The following is a 19722-nucleotide window of genomic DNA, read 5'->3' as shown; positions in this document are numbered from 1 at the left end:
GACTGTCTTGGGAATTCTACGCTGACATTCACGTCACAGACACTCTTGGGTTTGATCACTCGGCAGAACAGACTCGTTATCCATCCTAGATCTACGAGTTTAGCAGATTTTACGGACGAAGTTACGTATAATTCAACAATATAATTCATCGTGTGTGTGTACTGGGCACATCTTAAAACTTATTTGTCAGTTTCAGCTCCTACTACTTGTGAAGAAAGAAGAGGAATACTGCGAGCGGATCGAGATAATTCAAGATGCCACTACATCAGGAAGAGGAAGCCTACTACTATTCCATGTTCATCATCGCAGCTACAATGGTATATTAAGGCAATCTCCGACATGGAGACGACGTTGCAGGTTATAAACTTCATTTTCCTTGTCCGTATTGAAGATCTACTTGTGATACAATTCCTTTAGTTTTGCCAATTGCCACCTTTTCAATACAATAAAAATATATTACAAACTTATGTATTTATTATGATTTTTACATGGTACATGTTTCACTCCTTTTCATGAGCATCATCAGCCAAACTATCATTAATCTAAGATTGTGTAAGATCATAAAACAATTCTTTTGGTTCAAGATTACTCCTATAAAACTAATTGACAATCTTATAACATTTTAAAAGTCACACAACAATAAAATTAAAAATTAAAATTAAAAATTATAAAGTGTTAACTTAAGACACATATCTCATCACACTGTATTTTTTAAACCATCATTGTTATTTTTAATGTTATTTTACTTCAAATCTCCTCAAGATTTTTAAAATTAATTTCATTATTACATGTTATTTAGGCGCTTATTTTTAATTTAAGGTTAAGACTATGGCTGATGATGCCTTCAGGGAAGGCGAAACATGTACCACTATTAGTAAACAAATTTATGTAAATCATTCAAGACTAGACTTTGTATTGATTAGGTGGTCTAATAAATAACTTACTGTTATTATTTCTCTCAGAGGATATCGTAATTGCTCTGACCTTAGTTTCGAGTTTGAGTTAAACTTCGTGCTTTATCTTGCAAATGTAATTTTTGACGTCCTATCTCTCTTGGCAGTCCGCTCTACAGCTAGGAACTCAGGACAATATTTGCCCCGCAAGTCCGGCAGCAGCTCTAGGGGCCGGTTTCATCAACGTGAGTTAAACCTTAACGGCGAGTTATACGAGGTATAGACTGTCAAAAACTGTCGGCAGGAAATTCGCTGGAGGTTAGAATACAGGCCTCTCTCTCCTATAGTGCATACCACAGGGTCGTTTCACATAACGGAGGGTTATTTTTCTGTCAATTGATTACAACCAGCGATTCCAACCTCCAAAGTTCGTGATATTGTTGCAAGATGGCCTGTAGCATGAGCAATGCTATTAAATTCCACACTTATTTTTTCCTTGTGGGCTCTTTTACTTTTAATTTTATACCATCAGTCTTCTTGCATTATATAATGCTTTAGTACTTGGTGGCTAATTCAATTAGTAAGGTTTTTCCTAAAGCAGAAAAATTCGTGGCCTTATTTCTTTCCCGAACTACTTCTATTTTTCGATAACTGCAATCAGTTCTATCACGATCACAGAAGAAGAATATCTACAATGGAAATGAGGAAGAAAACTAAATAGCGTGCAAAAAATAAACAAAAGAACCACGTAAAAAGTATGTTCATAATCTTAGATTTTTAGTCACGGCAGTTGTTTCCGGCGAGGGTTAATACGGTGTTAGTCAACCCTCTGCTGAAATAGCTTGACTCGTAAGAATGAGTTAAAATACTAACCCTAAGTTAACAAACGTTGATGAAACCAGGCCTAGTCGAGCTCAACAGAGGTGGGGAAATTCTGCAGGGAAAAATAAAATTTGGTTTTCAATATAAAAAAAAAAAAAAAAAAAAAAAAAAAAAAAAAAAAAAAAAAAAAAAAAAAAAAAAAGCTGGGAAAATATGCGATGAAGGTAAATACGGTAGTTCAACATTATGTATGTCCAACATTTACCCCATCCCAAGCAGCACCTGTCTTACTCTCGTTATAACAATATCTGATTCTCTAGAGTGATTTGCAACCTCAGCCGATCCCCGAGTTCACGAATACCTTGCACGGATCTGCGGCACTCACCTGGCGGTCCTTCCCAATGCTATAGCCCAAACTGACGAGGCAGGACTTAAACTCCTCTGGTGCCAAACGCCCGGTGCGGTTCTTGTCGAAGTGGTTGAAGCTGCTGCGGAACTCGTTGAGCTGCTCCTGGGTGATGCCCTTTGAGTCACGAGTGAGGATCTGGTTCTCCACCTCGTTGATATTCCTGTTGATGGAAGTGAGCAACTGTTCCCAGCCTACACGTAGAGTTTCCATCGTGTACTGGGTGTATCTGTTCTCGAAGATCATGCCTTCCTGCACTGCCTGATGGATTTTCTCCAGCTCCTCGATGTGGGGTTTGTAGGCATACACGCCCTGCTCGTACTCCTTAAGTCGCTGCAGCTGGTCTTCCAGAGAGCCCTGCAACAATTACAGTAACCACTTCAAATGGCTATAACACTATCGTACGATATGATCTGTACTGACAAACATTCACATTAATACCAAATTAAAATGAAGGTCCACCTATACAGTGGTATACAATGGAATTGAATAAATAAAATAAGCATAGAACAAGAATCGTTTTCTTAATCACAACTAGTTTTGTGATCTTTGGGTTCAGAGGTGATGTACTGTATAAGTAAATTGGGAATGTTAGTTTTAGCCACCATCGCACTCCAGTTATTTACCCACTAAATTACATGTCATAAGGTTAAGAGCATGACCTCACACTTTGAACATAGACCCTGGTACTAACTGACACACACATGCTCACCTACATTGTTGAAGCTTAATTTCAGCACGAAAGATTAAAATACCACAAAAAGCAAGGCCAAGATTATGTTAACAATGAGAGTAGTGATATTATTACTGCAGTGGTTCAAATCCCGTTTCAGAAATACTTAAAGATTGATTATTTGCCTGAGTGCGTCGCAAAATGAAAAGGCCAACTAAAGAAACTGCAGTAATGGATTAAACGCTCATTTAACAACAATTAAAATAATAGAATAAGCCATATTAAAGGTAGAAGTACAATTCAAGGTAGCTGCTGATGTGGCCTTCATTAAAGCACTTCATTAAAGGGTATAAACCAAATTTAAAAATACATTTTTGTAAATTTCTAAACAATTTTCATCAATATTATCTTAAGTGTGATTTGATAGAATCTGATGTCCTTTCAAGAACAATTCCTCTCATTCCTTGTTTAATAGCGTAAAGCTCAGACTAAAATGCTTTAAAGCCTATCAAAGCTGTGGGCAGGGATTTTAAATTAATATTGTTCTCAATTAAAAAATAACAGCACACAACTCACCTGCAGACCCATGCCAATAGCTGTAACAGCATCCATCTGCCGCTCGATCCACGGTCCTACCTGGTTGGCCTTCTCGGCAAATTGTCTACGCACCATCTCGTTATCTGAGGGTTGCTGTCAAGGAAGAATTTTCATGGCAGTTGTATGTCTTTGTAACCAAACAACAGTGTTCTATTAAGCAGGAGTTTAGCCGTCATTACACCTGAGCACCGCTGAAGGTCAAAAGAGTGGTCTGATGCATGCTTGGAAAATCCTTCAACATTTTTACATTTTGCATCTTGAGGAGAGAAACACTTATGACTGATCTGACAACGATGGTTAAAATTATGACTGTTTGTGTATGTTCTTTCATCAAAAGGCCCACTATCGTGTCTCCATCTTACCTCCAACACGAGCTACGGGTAGGGGTTTGAGAAGGAATATAACAAAAATATAATCAAGTGCAATGGAAGATGATGATATTGGAAAAGCACAGATGAAGGAACGTTGCCAGGTTGTAATGTTTGTGCCACCTTTCCATCCTCCTCCTATTCAATCACGGTCGTTACTCCTTAAATGTCTTTCAATCCAAGTTTATAGTATTTAGGCAAATACTCTGCGATATATTTTTTCCACAGTTTAGTGAAGACAAACTCGGGTGCGCACATTATTTGAAGTAAGGTTGGCAATGCTGTATGTCTTGCTTGTACTATAGGTTGGGCAGACAAACCCACCTTCCTGTGTTTCGCCTATGTGTTGCCGTATTGAAGGTACCACACAGACCAAAGCTGGACAACACTTCATTTGATCGAACTGGGAACCATGCTGTTTGGGAAGATGGTGACGACAAATAAGGTTCCTCTGCTAGTGATGAATTATTGCACGTATTATCATTAAATTGTGCGGAGAGTTTCTCTCCTCGGTTGGGCAGCCTCCGCGGCATAGCAACAAGGACAGCACGACATAACAACTAAATTAGTAATTAAGAAGCAAGAAAATAAGCTTTAACGTATGACAGGAGATGTTCGAAATTTTCTCCTCCTGCATCCACACATTTCTGGCATTGTCTTAGGAAACTCTTATTCACGTGCATATATTCGTCTTCTGTAATTGAGGCTATTTTTCTCTGGACATGTTCTTTTGTTTATCCAACGTGTGAGGGTTTCTTGCATACACTTTATTTTTTAAGCTCCCCCACCATGCATAAAAGTCACAAACGGTTAAAGCTGGAGACCATGATGACCATAAGTCCGTACTAATAACACGGTATTGAACCCTGAAGAAAAGTCCTGTAATTCACTGCGCACCATTCTCCGATCCCTTCATCATGTAGAGGAATTTCGTATATGTGATGCGGGTTTTTCTGAACTCCAATATCTTATTCTGCATCAAAAGATACCCGTGCAAGTGGAACCATGCTTCGCTGGCGAAAAATATTAAGCATGGATCAATTATTTCAACATGAACATTTTGCAACATCCAATTACAGAAACGTGCCCACTAATCGTGATCACATGCATGCAGTTCGTGTACTACAGTTACCTTGTATGGTTTCAATTTTAACATTTTCATAGCTCACCATGCAGAGCTCTTCAAAACCCAGGCTTCTTGTCCAAGTTGTCCTAGGGATTTTGTAGGCGTGTTTCCTTGTGATTTCATTTAGATTTTCCTCATTAAGTACGTTTTTTAACACTTTGCTTCTTATCGAGTAAAAAGCCTCTCTATTTGGAGGGCAAACACCTGGAAATTGTGTTACAAATCGCCTGCAAGACTGTTTTCAGATAATTATATTTCCTCTACCATGTACATATGTGGAGTCATTTTGAGAATTGTACCCCGAAGTAACACTTCACAACTCAAGAACAGTTGAAGAGACAGATGAACACCGTTCTAAGCTGTCACTGCACGGTGCAATGAGAAGCAGATAAGCTGGGCGCGCATGCCAGCCAAGTGATGAGAGAAGCTCGCTGTACATCACTTTCTTTTGCTATTGTACCTCGAGTCCTCGATGCTTTCCAAAAACTAATGTGTACTTTATTCAGTTTTGGAGTACATCATGAATAAAATACAAATTAAAAGGCTCGATTTTAAAAATTTCGTCATCTCTTTCAATAATGATGCACGGATAATTCATTTCATTGTTCCCCATAGCCGTATGTTTCGGACATACTTAAGTTAGCGACAGGCATAACTCTTGGTTTAGTTACTTAGAAGAGGTAGAACATTGGTGTAAAGTGGCAAAGTACGACACCAATTGAATTACAATTAGGTAGAAAACCTGTAAGAGAGTTGGCAGTAATCTTGGAAGTACCTAAAGATTTGATCATTGAAATGGCTAGGTATAATCTTTATAACACTAATGAAAAGAGGAAAAAACAACAGAAGCAAAATGGGAAGAGTTTTAAAATAAGAGAGGAGGTCCTATTAAGAATTCCTCATCTCTCTTCAGCAGAAAATGAAGAGATGCATAAATTCTTCAAATTATATCAAGGACCTTATTATGTAAATAAGAATGTAAGTAAATGTGCATACAAATTGTTAAATGGTAAAGATGACAAAACTGCTGTTTGTTATATTAGTAAAAAAAAAAAAAGTGTGTATAGAGTAGCATTGCATATTTGCTTTGTGAAAATTATTATAAATTTATTTTTCCAAAACAAGGCGAGGAATTTGTAATGGTACAGAAGTTGGATCCCTTATTAAAAAAAAAGCTATAATAGTCATGTTATGGTTATAAATCAAACTAATAAATTTAATTTAATATAAGATTTTATATACAGTTATGATGTAGTTATATAGTATGGTTGTCATCATAAATACTATGTGTGTTTTTTATATTTATTTTTTAATATCATTAAATTTCAATGATACTGGAAAGAGTAATGACGAAAGTATGAAGAGCTGAAGAAGGATTCATAGAAAAGAAAGTCAAGTTTGGCAGAGATAGAGTATGATTATCTGATGTATAAGTGTGCCAACTGAATTGAAATTGAAAATAAACCAATATAACATATAAAAAGGTCTGGCATATTGCAGTATATTGAAATGTAAATATCTCAACAATATCGTATCATTACAAAGTGTATTTATGCAACATATGGGAAGAAGAACAAGACTATAGGAGTATTTATAACAAATTCTGTAATATTTGTAGAAGATTCTGAGTATCCTTCAAGTTCCATTCACGAGAGAATTTTGAGCACAGTTTTACAAAGGCTTCATATTGTGAAATTTTACTATGTATACGTAATTATTTTTCTTAGTGCTGAGGGATGTGAAGTGCATGACGAAATGGAGATTGAATTTGGGACATTGTCTGTATTGCGACCATCTCCTGTAAAAAAGTTGGGAGTTGCTTGTTGTACCGAGGTGGCCGTCCGACTCGTTGGCTGAATGGTCAGCGTACTGGCCTTCGGTTCAGAGGGTCCCGGGTTCGATTCCCGGCCGGGTCGGGGATTTTAACCTTAATTGGTTAATTCCATTGGCCCGGGGGCTGGGTGTTTGTGCTGTCCCCAACATCCCTGCAACTCACACACCACACATAACACTATCCTCCACCACAATAACACGCAGTTACCTAAATCTGGCAGATGCCGCCCACCCTCATCGGAGGGTCTGCCTTACAAGGGCTGCAATCGGCTAGTAATAGCCACACGAAATTATTATTATTACCGAGGTGGCCTTCATGAGGGTGACACGTGAGGAGAGGCAGCTGTTTGACTTGACGATGGGGTGGTCGTAATTGGCACCCGATGGATTTTACATTTCGGTGTTGACGTGGGTTGTAGATTTTTATTTTTTAATAAAGTGGGGTTGCAACCTATCCTATGACAATACAACCTTCAACATCCTTATACTTCTCTTTCAGCCATTCTTTCTTAACTGTTCTGCACTTCTATCTACTTCATTCTTTAATCTGCCTTCTTCCCGATTCTTTGTAGTTTCATTGTTGCACTTCAGCCATTCATTAATCAGGTCTAGTAACTCCTGAGTTATCATGTGATTTTTAGTTGATCTTTCCTTTCTTCCTAACTTTTCTTCAGCATACCTACTGTTCTCATTCTACATGACCTTCCTTTCTTAATCTATTGAGTTTCCTTCGATTTTTTCATTTAGTGCTTGTGCAACATGTTCCATGAAACAACCCGTAATGTTAGTTTCTTTGAACTTGCCTAACTTCCATCTTCTTGCATTCCTTTCTTCGTTCTATTTCTTCAAATTCACATGGCATTTCATGACGATTTATGATCGAAGATCATGTCTACCCCTGGGAAAGTCTTTCAATCGAATGTCTGGTTTCTGAGTCTCAGGTTATTCACAATGAAGTTTATTTGATAACTTCCAGTACCTTCAGATCTCATCCATGTATACAGCCGTCGTTCGTGGTGTTTGAACCAAGTATTAGCAAGGACTAAATTATGATCTGAACTGAATTCAATCAGCTGGCTTCCTCTTTCATTCCTTCGCCCTAGTCCAAATTCTCTACTGCATTACCTTATCTTCCTTGGCCTACCACTGCATTCCAGTTTCTCCATACAATCTTTCGATATCATCATCATCATCAGAACTAGTAGGCATATAAGACCTGCACTATTGTGCTGGACATTTCACTACGCTGGTCGTAGCAGATTACCTGTTCCCCTATTTTCTTATTACACCAACTCTTGCATTTCCCAAGTTTGATTTTACGTCTGTTATTCTGTAGTCACCTGACCAAAAATCCTACTCTTCCTGCCAAAGTACTTCACTTATACCAACTACATCTAGCTGTAGTCTATCCATTTCCCTTTTCGGAATCTCTAACCTATCGCGATTCAAACTTCTAACATTCCACACACCGACTCTCAGAATGTCACCAATCTTTTAGATGATTGCCTCCCCTGTGTAGTCCACATCCAGAGATTCAAATGGGGGACTATTTTACCTCCGGAATATTTTGATGATGATGATGATGATCCTTGTTGTTTAAAGGGGCCTAACATCTAGCTCATCAGCCCCTAAATGGTACGAAATGAGATGAAATGGAATGACAAATTAAAAGTCCAAAATCCTCCACTGACCAGAATTCAAAACGTGAGGACGAAGAATGAATGGATGGATATGAATTTTAAACAATCAGTGGATCCGACCTGCAATGCCTCACATTCACAGAAACTGACATGAAACAATAGTATTACTGACCAAGGGGCTGCTTCTTTAGCAGAATACTGAATCGATGATGCTTTCAGTCTAAAGGGGTACAAAATCCAAGTCATCGGTTCCTCATAATGGTACTTGTCACTAGGAAAGTACAACCATGGTAGTTGTCATGTTGCGGTACTAATCAAAAGTAGTGTAGACTCGTGGCATTCCACACACAGGTAATGAAACACACACATACAATAGAGACCTATGGTGTTTCGCACATTGCGGCGCCATTTGCAGGCAACGCAAACCTATGGTGTTCATCACATACGTGTACTAACCACAGGGGCTCTCGCTATCCTGTGGTGTTCCTCATATAGTGGGTACTAATCATAAAAACCCCACGGCACTGAATGCCCTTGAAAGGGCCTTGGCCTGCCCAGTGACCGCTGCTCAGCCCGAAGGCCTGCAGATTACGAGGGGTGGTGTGGTCAGCATAACGCATCCTCTCGGCCATTATTCAGGGCTGAAAAGCTCTGACTCTACAATGGAAAGTGGTGTTTTGTTCTGCTAAGAACTCAAACATGTCTCAATAACACTGCTCACTTGACTGGCTGGCGTGTGGCGTTTCTTGATGCGGAATTTCTTACAACCCAGGGTGCAAGAGTGGTACAATTTGTAGTCTTCTTTTCAACCTGAACAGTGACCAAAGACCGATTTTAACTGTTCTTGAGGATATTACCTAGTAACAGCTACAACTGTTTTCTGTTCTATCCTCCGCTGACAAAAGCTAGAGCTGAAAATTTTGGATCCAGGAGTTTATTTTGTGTGTACTGTATCAATTACAGAGCAAGTTGCTGCTGTGGAAATCTTTCCCTTGTTACCTTTCTTGCTCAAGTAACCAGTAAAAGGGAACTATTTAAAATTAAGATATTCCCATCATCATCATCATCGTGGTTCAGCAAATGATGTCTAACAGTGGACAGGTGCAGTCGGGACTGACCACGCACACTCGTGCAAAACAAACGTATACAAGCAAAAGGATACTCTGTTGCTTCCGCAGCTCATTCTGCAGGGTCTGGTCACGCTGGGGAACAAGCTGCCTCACGTCAGACCACTTCTTCGTCAGATCCTGAAACAAGAACAATTCTTATGCAATGCACACAAGTAAATGTAAATATTTCTACTGAACAGTGATGGTATGTCATTACAAATTAGTAAACTTACAATTACTTAAGTGAAAAAGTCTACTGGAATGATATGCATACTTCATTTTGTGTTTCCTTACCACAGAGCCACAAAAATAAAAGGACACTGCCATGCGTGAGAGAAAGCAACAGCTGCCAGTAATATTTAGGTTAGGTTTCACTGGTATACAGTAAACCCTCAATGCATCATTTTTCAGGGGGGAGGGGAAAACTGACTACGCATGCAGGAAAACGGGCAACATAAAAAATAGAGAGAAAGCAAAATAATAAAATACGGGTACTGTGTTTTGACATTTTTCATTATGTAAATATTATTATTATAAAAACAACAACAACAATGATGTGTGGCCTCCGGAGCCAGGTGCACGTCCTTTGAGTTGTCGCGTGATAGGTGATCACGTGCATATGAAAAGAGGCCCTACTCAAGTTTAATTCTACTGTAATGTTTAATTCGGCAAACAAACAGCCCCCGAACTGTTGGAATTAATCAAGAAAAGTTAAAATCCTTGACCTGATAGAGATCCCTTGAACCAAAGGCCAACATGCACTAACCATTTAGCTCATACTATACGTAACGGTATCAAAATATTTCAACCATGTTAGAGACCTACGCGATGAAAACTTCTCCTTCCCTAACGCTTCATCACACAGTACAAGACACAAGCAGACACACTCGTTGTGCTGCAGCCAGCAAGCGGGGTACACAGCTTTAGAGATGAGTCAGGCGTTTCAATAATTCAATCAGTTTCTCTATCAATTTTCTCGCCTTTCTTTTAACATAGGGTTTCATCATTACAGGTGCCTATTGAACTGAGAATCGTAGCCCGCTTAACAACTATAGGGCAAATTAATATCAGTTCAACCACTACATATACAGCATCAAAAGTACTACGTTTTTACTCAACAAAAATAAGAAGACGGCTCAGCTTTAATAATTCTTCTATATGCAACGAACTAATTCAACAAAATAACATATACAAAAAATGAATATCTTAATGACAGACTGACTGCATTCAACTTCAATCTTCTAATTTAGGATCGCATGCGAAACCAATATTACGAGTGTATAATATTATAGACATTAAGGAACCGAAGACCATTCATATACCAAATGAATTTTATATTTTGACCTGCAAGAATCTCCTTGTCACACAAATTAGTTTTAACCTAGCATAATAAGATGTTAAATTTAATTATAACAACATTCTATTGCCTGTATATAAGGAGTTAAGTATGATAATATGCTGTTCATTGTTTTGACCGCCAAGTTTCTATACACTTTTCATGCAGCTGATGGTGTTAAAAATTGTACACCGAAACATGTTCTGTAATTTGTAATAAATAATGTTGTAAACATCAGATTACAACATTGTAAATGTATTGATAAGGTGGAACCTACTATATGCTTATTTAAATTAAAATAAAAAGCGTGACTTTTATGCAGATTCGTTTCACTTTTATTTACACATTTCATAATAATGGAAAACCTTTAAGTTCAGTTCTCTTATTGTAAATTAAGGATATACGTGGATATTACTGCGATAACCTGTATTTAGGAAAATATTCCGTAGACCCTTTGCGAACGATACGCTAGATACCGAACAATGCGCGGCCCCCGCAGCTCGGCTCAGACGTCACAGTCACAGAGGTTAGAAATTCAATGCAGGACATCTCTAATGATGTCACAGCGGCCTGTCCGAGGCTGCCAACTTAGAAACTAGTCACACGACTAGGCTATGAGAAAAGATTATTAGTCTGGCTTGGTTAGATGCAGTTTGTAACAGACTATTGGGCAGAGGGCAACAAAGCGGTCAACACTCCACAACATACGATGGGATTAATTACCCTGTGAGTAATTAAAAACGTATCTGGTGTGATGCGCAACTGCCTCGCTTTCAACGAAGTTGGCAGCCCTACCCAGCTTATACCAACATGGAAAATGGTGGCAAATTTGACTTTTACACTGTCTACGTTTTAATTCTTGTAAATAAGAATACTTCTAGTGGTCGGTTAGTGGGTCGAGGAGAAGCGTTGGCACGTAGGAGGCTCGTAGCGAGGCATGTAAATAACCTGCGCACAGCTCTCCAGCCTACAAGATCCTTGTTCAAGACAGGCAAATCAGAATCACTCTTACATTCTCGCATAACAGGTTGCTGCTATGTGCCAAGAGTATTGAGCAGTCCCTCTAAATTCAGAAAATTTTTGCGGCCATTTCGTAGGAATCTGAACATAACCAACAGTCCACCACTCCTTGTGTCACAACAGTAGATTTTAAAATTAAATAAACCTGATTGCTCAATTCTACAAACACATCTCTAACTGCTGGATAACAACACAATATTCCAGATTCTTTCTTGTTCCCAACAGTACTAAAAGAAAAAGGCACAAAAATCGTTGCCATATGGCAACACATGGCACTAATGGGTTAAGAGAGCCCTTGTAGAGATCTATTGGTGCTCTGTTATCCTGCATCCTCAGTACATGTCCAGCCCAGCGCAGTCTGTTGGATTCTACCACACCCATTATGGTGTGTTGTTGAGAGGGTGTAAATCTCATAATTAGATCTTTTCTGCTAGCTTTGAGAAACAGGATCGAACCATGGGCCAAATATTTTTCTATAAACTTTATTCTCATAGACTTCCAACTGCTGCTGCTCTTTCTTGGTTATACTCCATGTCTCGGAACCATACAGAAGTACTGGTCGAATGATTGTACTGTAGATAATCATTTTGCATTCCTTGTTAAAAACTTGGAGCCTAATATAAGGCTCACAGAGAAAAATGCCTTATTTGCATTCTTAATTCTAGCTTGGTGTCCCTGTTGCCTTCAATTTTGCTCATCGATCAATACACCAAGGAATTTAAACTCCTCTACTCTTTTAAATATATATTTTCCAATCATCAAAGGCAATCTGTCAACATCCTCATGACCTGGTCTCTGTACAACCACGTAATGTGTCTCTTTCATTTACTGTAAACCAATTTTTGCTGACATTACCTCTAGTTGCACAAATAACTGCCTAATTTCTAATTCATTGCGACCAATAAGAATATTGTCTGCATATGCAAGGACTTCATGTGTCTCCCCAATATGATGCCAGCAGGTACAAGAGAATTTCCGGATAATCTTCTCCAGTGCAATGTTGAATAGACGAGGAGAGACAGTGCATCTCCTTATCTCAGACCAGTTTTATTCTGGAAGGAACTTGATTTTCTGCTCTTGAGCAAAACAGCTAGCATTACCATCCATACACAGTTTGCACATGTTAAATTTATGGGAAAGCTCAACTCCATCATGATGTTCCACAGCCCTTCTCTATGGATTGAATCATATGCCTTGAAGAAATATATGAGGAGATAATGAACCGACTCCCTGTATTCCCACACGTTATCATTAATAGTCTAAATTGCAAATATGTTGTCCGTAGTGGATCTGTTACTACGAAAACTGTTCTGATAGTCCCCAATAACATTTTCAGCAAATGGTTTTAAATGCTGTAAAAAATAAAAGAGAATTTCATAGGCCGTTGTTTGTGTCTGTACAACCATGTAATGTACAATTTTCCTACAATTTTTATCTTACTAAACCGACTTGTAGCAGTTCAAATAATTGCCAATTTAGTTCATGAAATCATTTGCTCTTACAATCCTCAGCCTGTGAGGGAAAGTACAGAAAGATGCCCGGAAGATCCCCAGCAGTTAGCAAGTAGAAGGTGTAGTAGAATTCGTCAATTACTTTCTTCCCCATTTCATGCAATGGAAATAGATTACTAGAAAGTTACCATTACAAGAACTACAATATAAGTACATTGTAGCAAGAATTCATAACTGCGGAGAATTTACTTGCTATAGTGGACTGTCGTATCAGATTTTACAGAAAAGTCTGAAAGAAGGAAAAAACTCACATTAAAATCTGTGTTAAACTGCAATCAGATTATTCAGAACTTGCACTTTTCCAGAATATTTCCGTACTATCAGTTACTCGGTTATTTTTCTAATCCTGATGGTATGTGAATGCACATGATAAATTTCATTTTTAAAAGTTGTAAAAGTATCAAAGTGGCAAACAGTCACCTGTGTGTGTGCGCATGTCCAAATGCCAACAGAGTAATGACAATACCTTTCTGGAACTAACCACTGTGCCATATCACATTCTCACTTAGTTTCAGTAGAGAGCATTAAAATTAGGCGATAATTTACTTTACCCTCCATTTGTAAGAAGTAAATAACTGCTATCAACCTTGTTATTTATGCATTTAATAAGAAATCATGCTCTCCTCTTTCATTTCAAATTTTGTTTATAGTACACGAATCGATGGACATCACTAATACATTCCAATATCACCTTCCAGTGTTGATGAGGGCGCTCGCTAGTGCACGTGGTAAGAAGTGATCAGTTGCATTCCCTATACTGGCCAGAGTGCAGATATCAGAAATAACTCAACGACTTGACGAGAATGAAATTGTTCAAGTAAACAATGTCAATTTTTGTCTAAGTTCGGAACTTGTCAGTGCAGCTTGATCACTCAAATCCTGGTTCCTGCAGATCTTCACCAGAAAATGGTTGGTGTGTGTATATGTAAGTTATATCATGAGACAAAGTGCAGCAGAATTCCTCTGGTTGCGACTCCATGTTAAAGAGGCTGGCAAGCAATACGTTCCACAATGCTGGAAAAGAGGTGAAAAATTGCACCCATTTCTGCAACTCAACCAAACATACAGAAGGTACGACAGGAGATTGAAAAACAGTTTGTATAAATTGCAAGTGTCCTTGCATAGAAACTATTAGAACACAGTGGAGGAGTTCTACTTGACACAACAGGCAGAAAGGCTTATATCTTGACCTGAGGGAAGTAAAGCAAGAGATACTGAATACAGAGACATGATTTATGGGAGGCCAGTGTAGTAAAGGTCAAATGTTAATACACACAGGTGGTTCAGACACTCGCCAGGTCTCTTGCTGAAGCTATGGTGGTACAATGTAACTCGAGGATACAGAGTAAAAGCTGCTTCACCCGTATCTGGAGACAAGGTCACTGGCCATAAAGCTTTAATAACGGGTTGGGCATCCCCCTCAAGTGGCAAATCACCAGGACAAAACAATAGGTTGTTACGCTCGTAAAAGAACAAAGGAGAGGCATTAAACTAATCTGAAGATCTGGGAAAGACTTAAATGAGCACTAACAAACTAAAGCTGTAACCACTTCGGAGGGCATTTGGCGTGGGAAATCGTGTGACATTCATCCAATAGTGCGCAGTAAAGTGTTGGTTTAAGTGGAGAAATATCACTTAAACTTGGTCACTTTTAAGTTGTTCTTGCTGTTGCAGATGGCAGGAGATAAAATATGTGCATAGACAAGCGCAGGAGGTAATTTATAGGGTGCTACTTTCTGCTTGAGAAGGAAGCCGGCGGGCCAGTGGACGATGTTGCCAGGGGAAGTAGGGGTGAGAACTGTCAAGAGAATTGTTCATCAACTAAAATCTTTGCTTCTCAGCAGTGCAAATATCGTTTTAAGGTCGTTATGTAAGAATCCTTTTCGTCTTAAGAAAGTAACTGGAACAGATGGTTTCAATAATGCCCTTGGTGGCATAAACTCTCTTCGATCTAAGATTGGGGCAAAGTTCCTACAGCAAAAAAAATTGGTTGCTTAAGTCTGAGGTGATGAGGGACCTATATTGGAACTAAGATTTCTATGTACAGGATTTTAAAATCAAAAGATGTAATGATGGAAGGAAGTTCATAATGGAGTGAAGTGACAATGCAGCTGCATGGGTCAAATTTCTATGAAAGGGATGGTAACCATGTATTACATTAATCTGAACGATACTCTGAAGTGAATGAATGATTGACGAGGGGGCAAGAAAGTTGCTGGGTCAGCAACAACAGGGTTTGTGCCCAGGAGCAAAATTTTCTTTGGATCGAAGTCTAGCGGTAATTATCAGGACGAAATAAAAGCAGACATAATTAAGAACTGGTTTGAGAACATGTTAATGATGTTTATTAAAGCAAACTCTGTAATAGGGACGGACAACGTCAGTTATCACTGCAGGGTACTTGCTTTTTGAAGATAGTGAAAGACCTGAAATTATCATGATCATCATCATCATCCTTAAGACACCAATGCAGCATTTACCTGAAGAAAGACGGGAAAAGTCCAACACGGAATGGGCACCGAAACTCGCCACTCAATCTTTCCTCCACGGAAACTTGTGATTTGCACTGAACATGCATGGTTACCGTGTGTTTTTCCTCGTTAAAATTTAAAAAATGATGACCATTATTTCAATGTCAGTCTCAGGAGAACTGGTTTAGCAGTTCGCTCACAGATGATGTATGTGCCATTAGAACAGTTATAGAAAAGGCGAGTGAGAACAAGAGGGAGTTGACCTCGAAAATGTGGACAGGTGTCCCACTACGAACTACCTAACAGCAGACTGTGCGGACTATGCTATACTCTGAAAGCAAACGAGAAATTCAATATGGTTTTGAACAGTCAAGAGAGTCCCTTGAAAGCAATGGTTTGTGTATTAGAACCAAAACAAAATATATGGTTTGTAAGTTGATCAAACACCAAATGAAGACCAAACTATCTAGAACACAAAAAGTTCATGTATCTTGGATCTGTTATCACTGATGATGGGAAGCCTGGAGCAAATGGTATTTTAAGCGGACAAGACAGCCATGAGGTCTGGCCAACAGAACCTTCACACTGTGGAAATGTGCATGTTACAATGGGCCAGAAAGGTCAAAGGTATCATGGCTAAATTAACAAGTGAAGATTGCTAATCCATTGCTACATGGAAAAGAGAAGTAGACCTAGCTGACAAAGGTCTCGCTCCAAAGAAACAAGAATCCGAGCAGCAAACCCTAAAATACTTACACCAGCAGTCAGTGTGGTATATGGGTTCTCCAAGCCCCCTGGAACTTGGTATTTCTGTACTGTAGCCTCCACCTCGCGGACTAGACCCACAATGGAGTTGTATTCCTTGTCGGCCTCTCCCAGAGTTGCCTTGAACTGGTTGTGGGCATCGATCAAGCCTTGGATCTCCTCCATGGTGTGGACGATGAACATGTCGACCAAGTCCTCCCTGGTGCCGTCCAGCCAGTTATTGAAAGGCTAGAACAAGCAAGCATGCCATCACGCAACAGGTACTGGTTCCTCAGTCTACTGCACCAAGAAAGAGGACACTTACTGCAGCACGCTTGGCAAATTCCAAATGCAAGATGTCGATCTTCTCAAGAATGCGCTCGGCCTCGTCCAAAGCAGTGCGCCGACGCTGGGTGAGGTTGCCCAGACGGTCCCACTGGTCGCAGATTCGCTGGCACCGAGCATTCACCGATGCGCTGTCGTGGTATTCCAAGGTGCTGAACAAACATAGCAAGAAAAATGCAATTAACACTCTGATGAAGATTTGTGGAAAGTGGTCAACATTCTTTCTTACAATCTCAAAGTATTTTAAATCAGGTGTCTAAAGTCTAAAGGCTTCATGGCCTGAGTCCCACCATATAAAACAAGATGCGAGGATGAAGAAGTTTTGGGAGGATAAGAGAAACAAGAAGAAGAATGCTAACTAATGGTTCTATGTGCTCCTTAAAGGGCCTAACGCATATATATATATAAATAAAGTAAGAAATTGGTCGCTGAAGGCCGTTGACTTACAAAATAAGAACAATCTGAATCAAGAAAAGACATTATTACCCATAAAATATCTGGCTACTTTGCTTCCAAGTGAGAATCTCGCTGCATTATAGCTCAGAGCAAACGAGACATGTTGTAGTAAGACTAGTAGTTGGGAATTGAATTGATGCAGAGGTGCACATGGAGACCGGTAAAATGATTCAACAGAGAAATGCATTCTACCAGAGTGTGAGAAACCTGGTGTGGAGGAAGTGCAGCGGACATCTGGACACTGACAAACAGACAGGAGGCCAGTGAAATGGAATTTTTAAGAAGTATGATAAAAAATAAAAAAAAAAAGAAAAAAAGGACAGAGTAAGAAATGAGGACACCAGGAAGGAAATCAGAGTGGGAAAGGTTTAAGACAGAACGAAGAGGGAAAAACTTAGCTGTTCTAGACATGCTAAGAGGATGCCAAAGATGGAGTCCCAGATTAAAAGAGTGTGCGCAAGATGAACCAGTGTAATTAGAAGAAAGCTGGGCTGGAAGACAGGGAGCTCTCGTTCGGGGACTGCCTCCACATGGGGTTGGCGTCAAAACGCATTCTGCTTCTCAGTGTATTGAAACTTTCTCAAGGATGTCCTCTGAGCAAAACTCTGGGAAAGTCGGGTATAAAAAGGAGTTTGAGAAGAAACAGGTGCAAGAACGAAAGCAGTTACTAGCTGGTGGTGGTGTCATTTGAGGAGATGAGGAGGTGGTTATGAGAGAAAAGTGGTGCACAGACACACAAAATGGAGGGGGTTCGTACACCTCACCCAAGCAAATTATAAAAAATTAAACTTCTAAATAATTGATAAATAATTTTCAATCATTAAAAGTGTATTGACAAGGTGGACCCAACAAACTATTTTAGTTTCTTTAATAGATTTAGACACGTCAATGAAGGATCAAATAAAATACCTATTATGGTTAAGTTTATCAACCTCCTTTTAAATTGCGTTAGATGCGTGATATGGCGCGGTCCAGACGATGTCACGATGCACTACACAAGGCCTGCAAATGTCACCGCAATAAACAATTAGAAAAGCTGCAAACACAATATGACTCATCAGGCTCACCATTTGCCAACAACACAAAATAGTAAGCAGAGAGTGAAACATTATCTATTGTAAACTCATTGGTATCGTGTGATTAATGTAATTTTTCCGTATTGATGGTTTATATTACAAACCATTATTCTCGTCATTATTTCCTACTTCTAGTGTGGTATCGACGCTGTGGAGATGTTGGGGAATGCTGAGGGGAAGAGGGGGTACCAGTAGGCGGAGCCTCACGTGTTGTAGCCAGTATAGGAGGGGCGTTACTTGAAGGAGCAAGTATGGGGTCGGTATTTGACGAAATAGAGGGAGTCTTTAATTCTAAGAATTTAAATATCTGAGGGACTTTACTATGGTTTGGGTTGACCGTATTCAATAAGGCATTAAAATATGTAGCGGACTTCTGACTTCCGTGTCATTAAGATTACGATCTTTATTATATGTCCTGTCCAAGAAAATGTAAATACTCTCTAATTCATTCAAAAGTTTACGTTTGCCCGTATTCCTGATTATTGAGAGATCTTTTTCTATTGTAGTGAACTGGTGTCCAGTTTCCTGCACGTGGGTGCTCATTGTCGAGTATTTATTATGTTTTTCGGCATTGAAATGTTCCATGTACCTTATATAAAAGCTGCACCCAGTCTGTCCAACATGTGATTTTCCACACTGAGAACATGTTAATCTATAAACTCCTGAACCTGAATATCTATTATTGTCATAATCTTATTATGATTTAAAAATTCCTGAGTTGTGTTAACTGTTCGAAAGGCTACGTTCATATTATGCTTACTGAAAGTATTCACAATTTGGTGGACCACTGGGCTACTATAAGTAAAAGTGGCGTACTTAGTTCTTTTTGGTTTGTTGAGTATGAGATTCGTGGATAACTTTTTTTTTGATTTTGTGAATTAAGCGGTTGTTTTAGTACTAGAGTACAGCCTTCCTGTTTGTTTCAGTTCATTTTCAAAGTTGTTCTGTATTATCCGACGTACTCCAGGTCCCGTTTAGGTCGGATAATCGAGACTCTACTGTATTTACAAGTGTTAATACTGTGGATGCAAAATGTTGACGGTACAAAAATATTGAATAAAACAGAACTTAATACTAAAATCACTTTGAAAAATTGAAATGTTCGTCTAAAAGTAATTGTCACACATTGTTTTTAAAAAGTAATCCATGTCTGACACTGAAATGGATCTTTTTGATTAAAAGCTTGAACAATATATATTATATTTGGAAAACAGAATTGAATACGGTCAACCCAAACCATAGTAAAATCCCTCAGATATTTAATCCTTAAAATTAAAGACTCTTCTGATTATTGTT

General features: G+C 38.9%; 1 protein-coding gene across 3 annotated transcripts in view; it reads right to left on the bottom strand.

Annotated features, from left to right (window-relative positions):
* Actn (alpha actinin) overlaps positions 1-19722 on the bottom strand; it is a 332703-nt gene that overhangs the window by 26228 nt on the left and 286753 nt on the right. For all 3 annotated transcript variants that reach the window (XM_067155201.2, XM_067155202.2, XM_067155200.2), the window contains 5 exons: positions 16875-17046; positions 16562-16798; positions 9521-9605; positions 3371-3474; positions 2101-2478 (listed from right to left, as the gene is read on the bottom strand). In XM_067155201.2, coding sequence (XP_067011302.1) covers positions 2101-2478; positions 3371-3474; positions 9521-9605; positions 16562-16798; positions 16875-17046 — 976 coding nt within the window. The remainder of the gene's footprint in view (positions 1-2100; positions 2479-3370; positions 3475-9520; positions 9606-16561; positions 16799-16874; positions 17047-19722) is intronic.

Source organism: Anabrus simplex, chromosome 11 (genome assembly GCF_040414725.1).
Source record: "Anabrus simplex isolate iqAnaSimp1 chromosome 11, ASM4041472v1, whole genome shotgun sequence".
NCBI lineage: Eukaryota > Metazoa > Arthropoda > Insecta > Orthoptera > Tettigoniidae > Anabrus > Anabrus simplex.
This window is presented reverse-complemented; position numbering and strand designations above follow the sequence as displayed.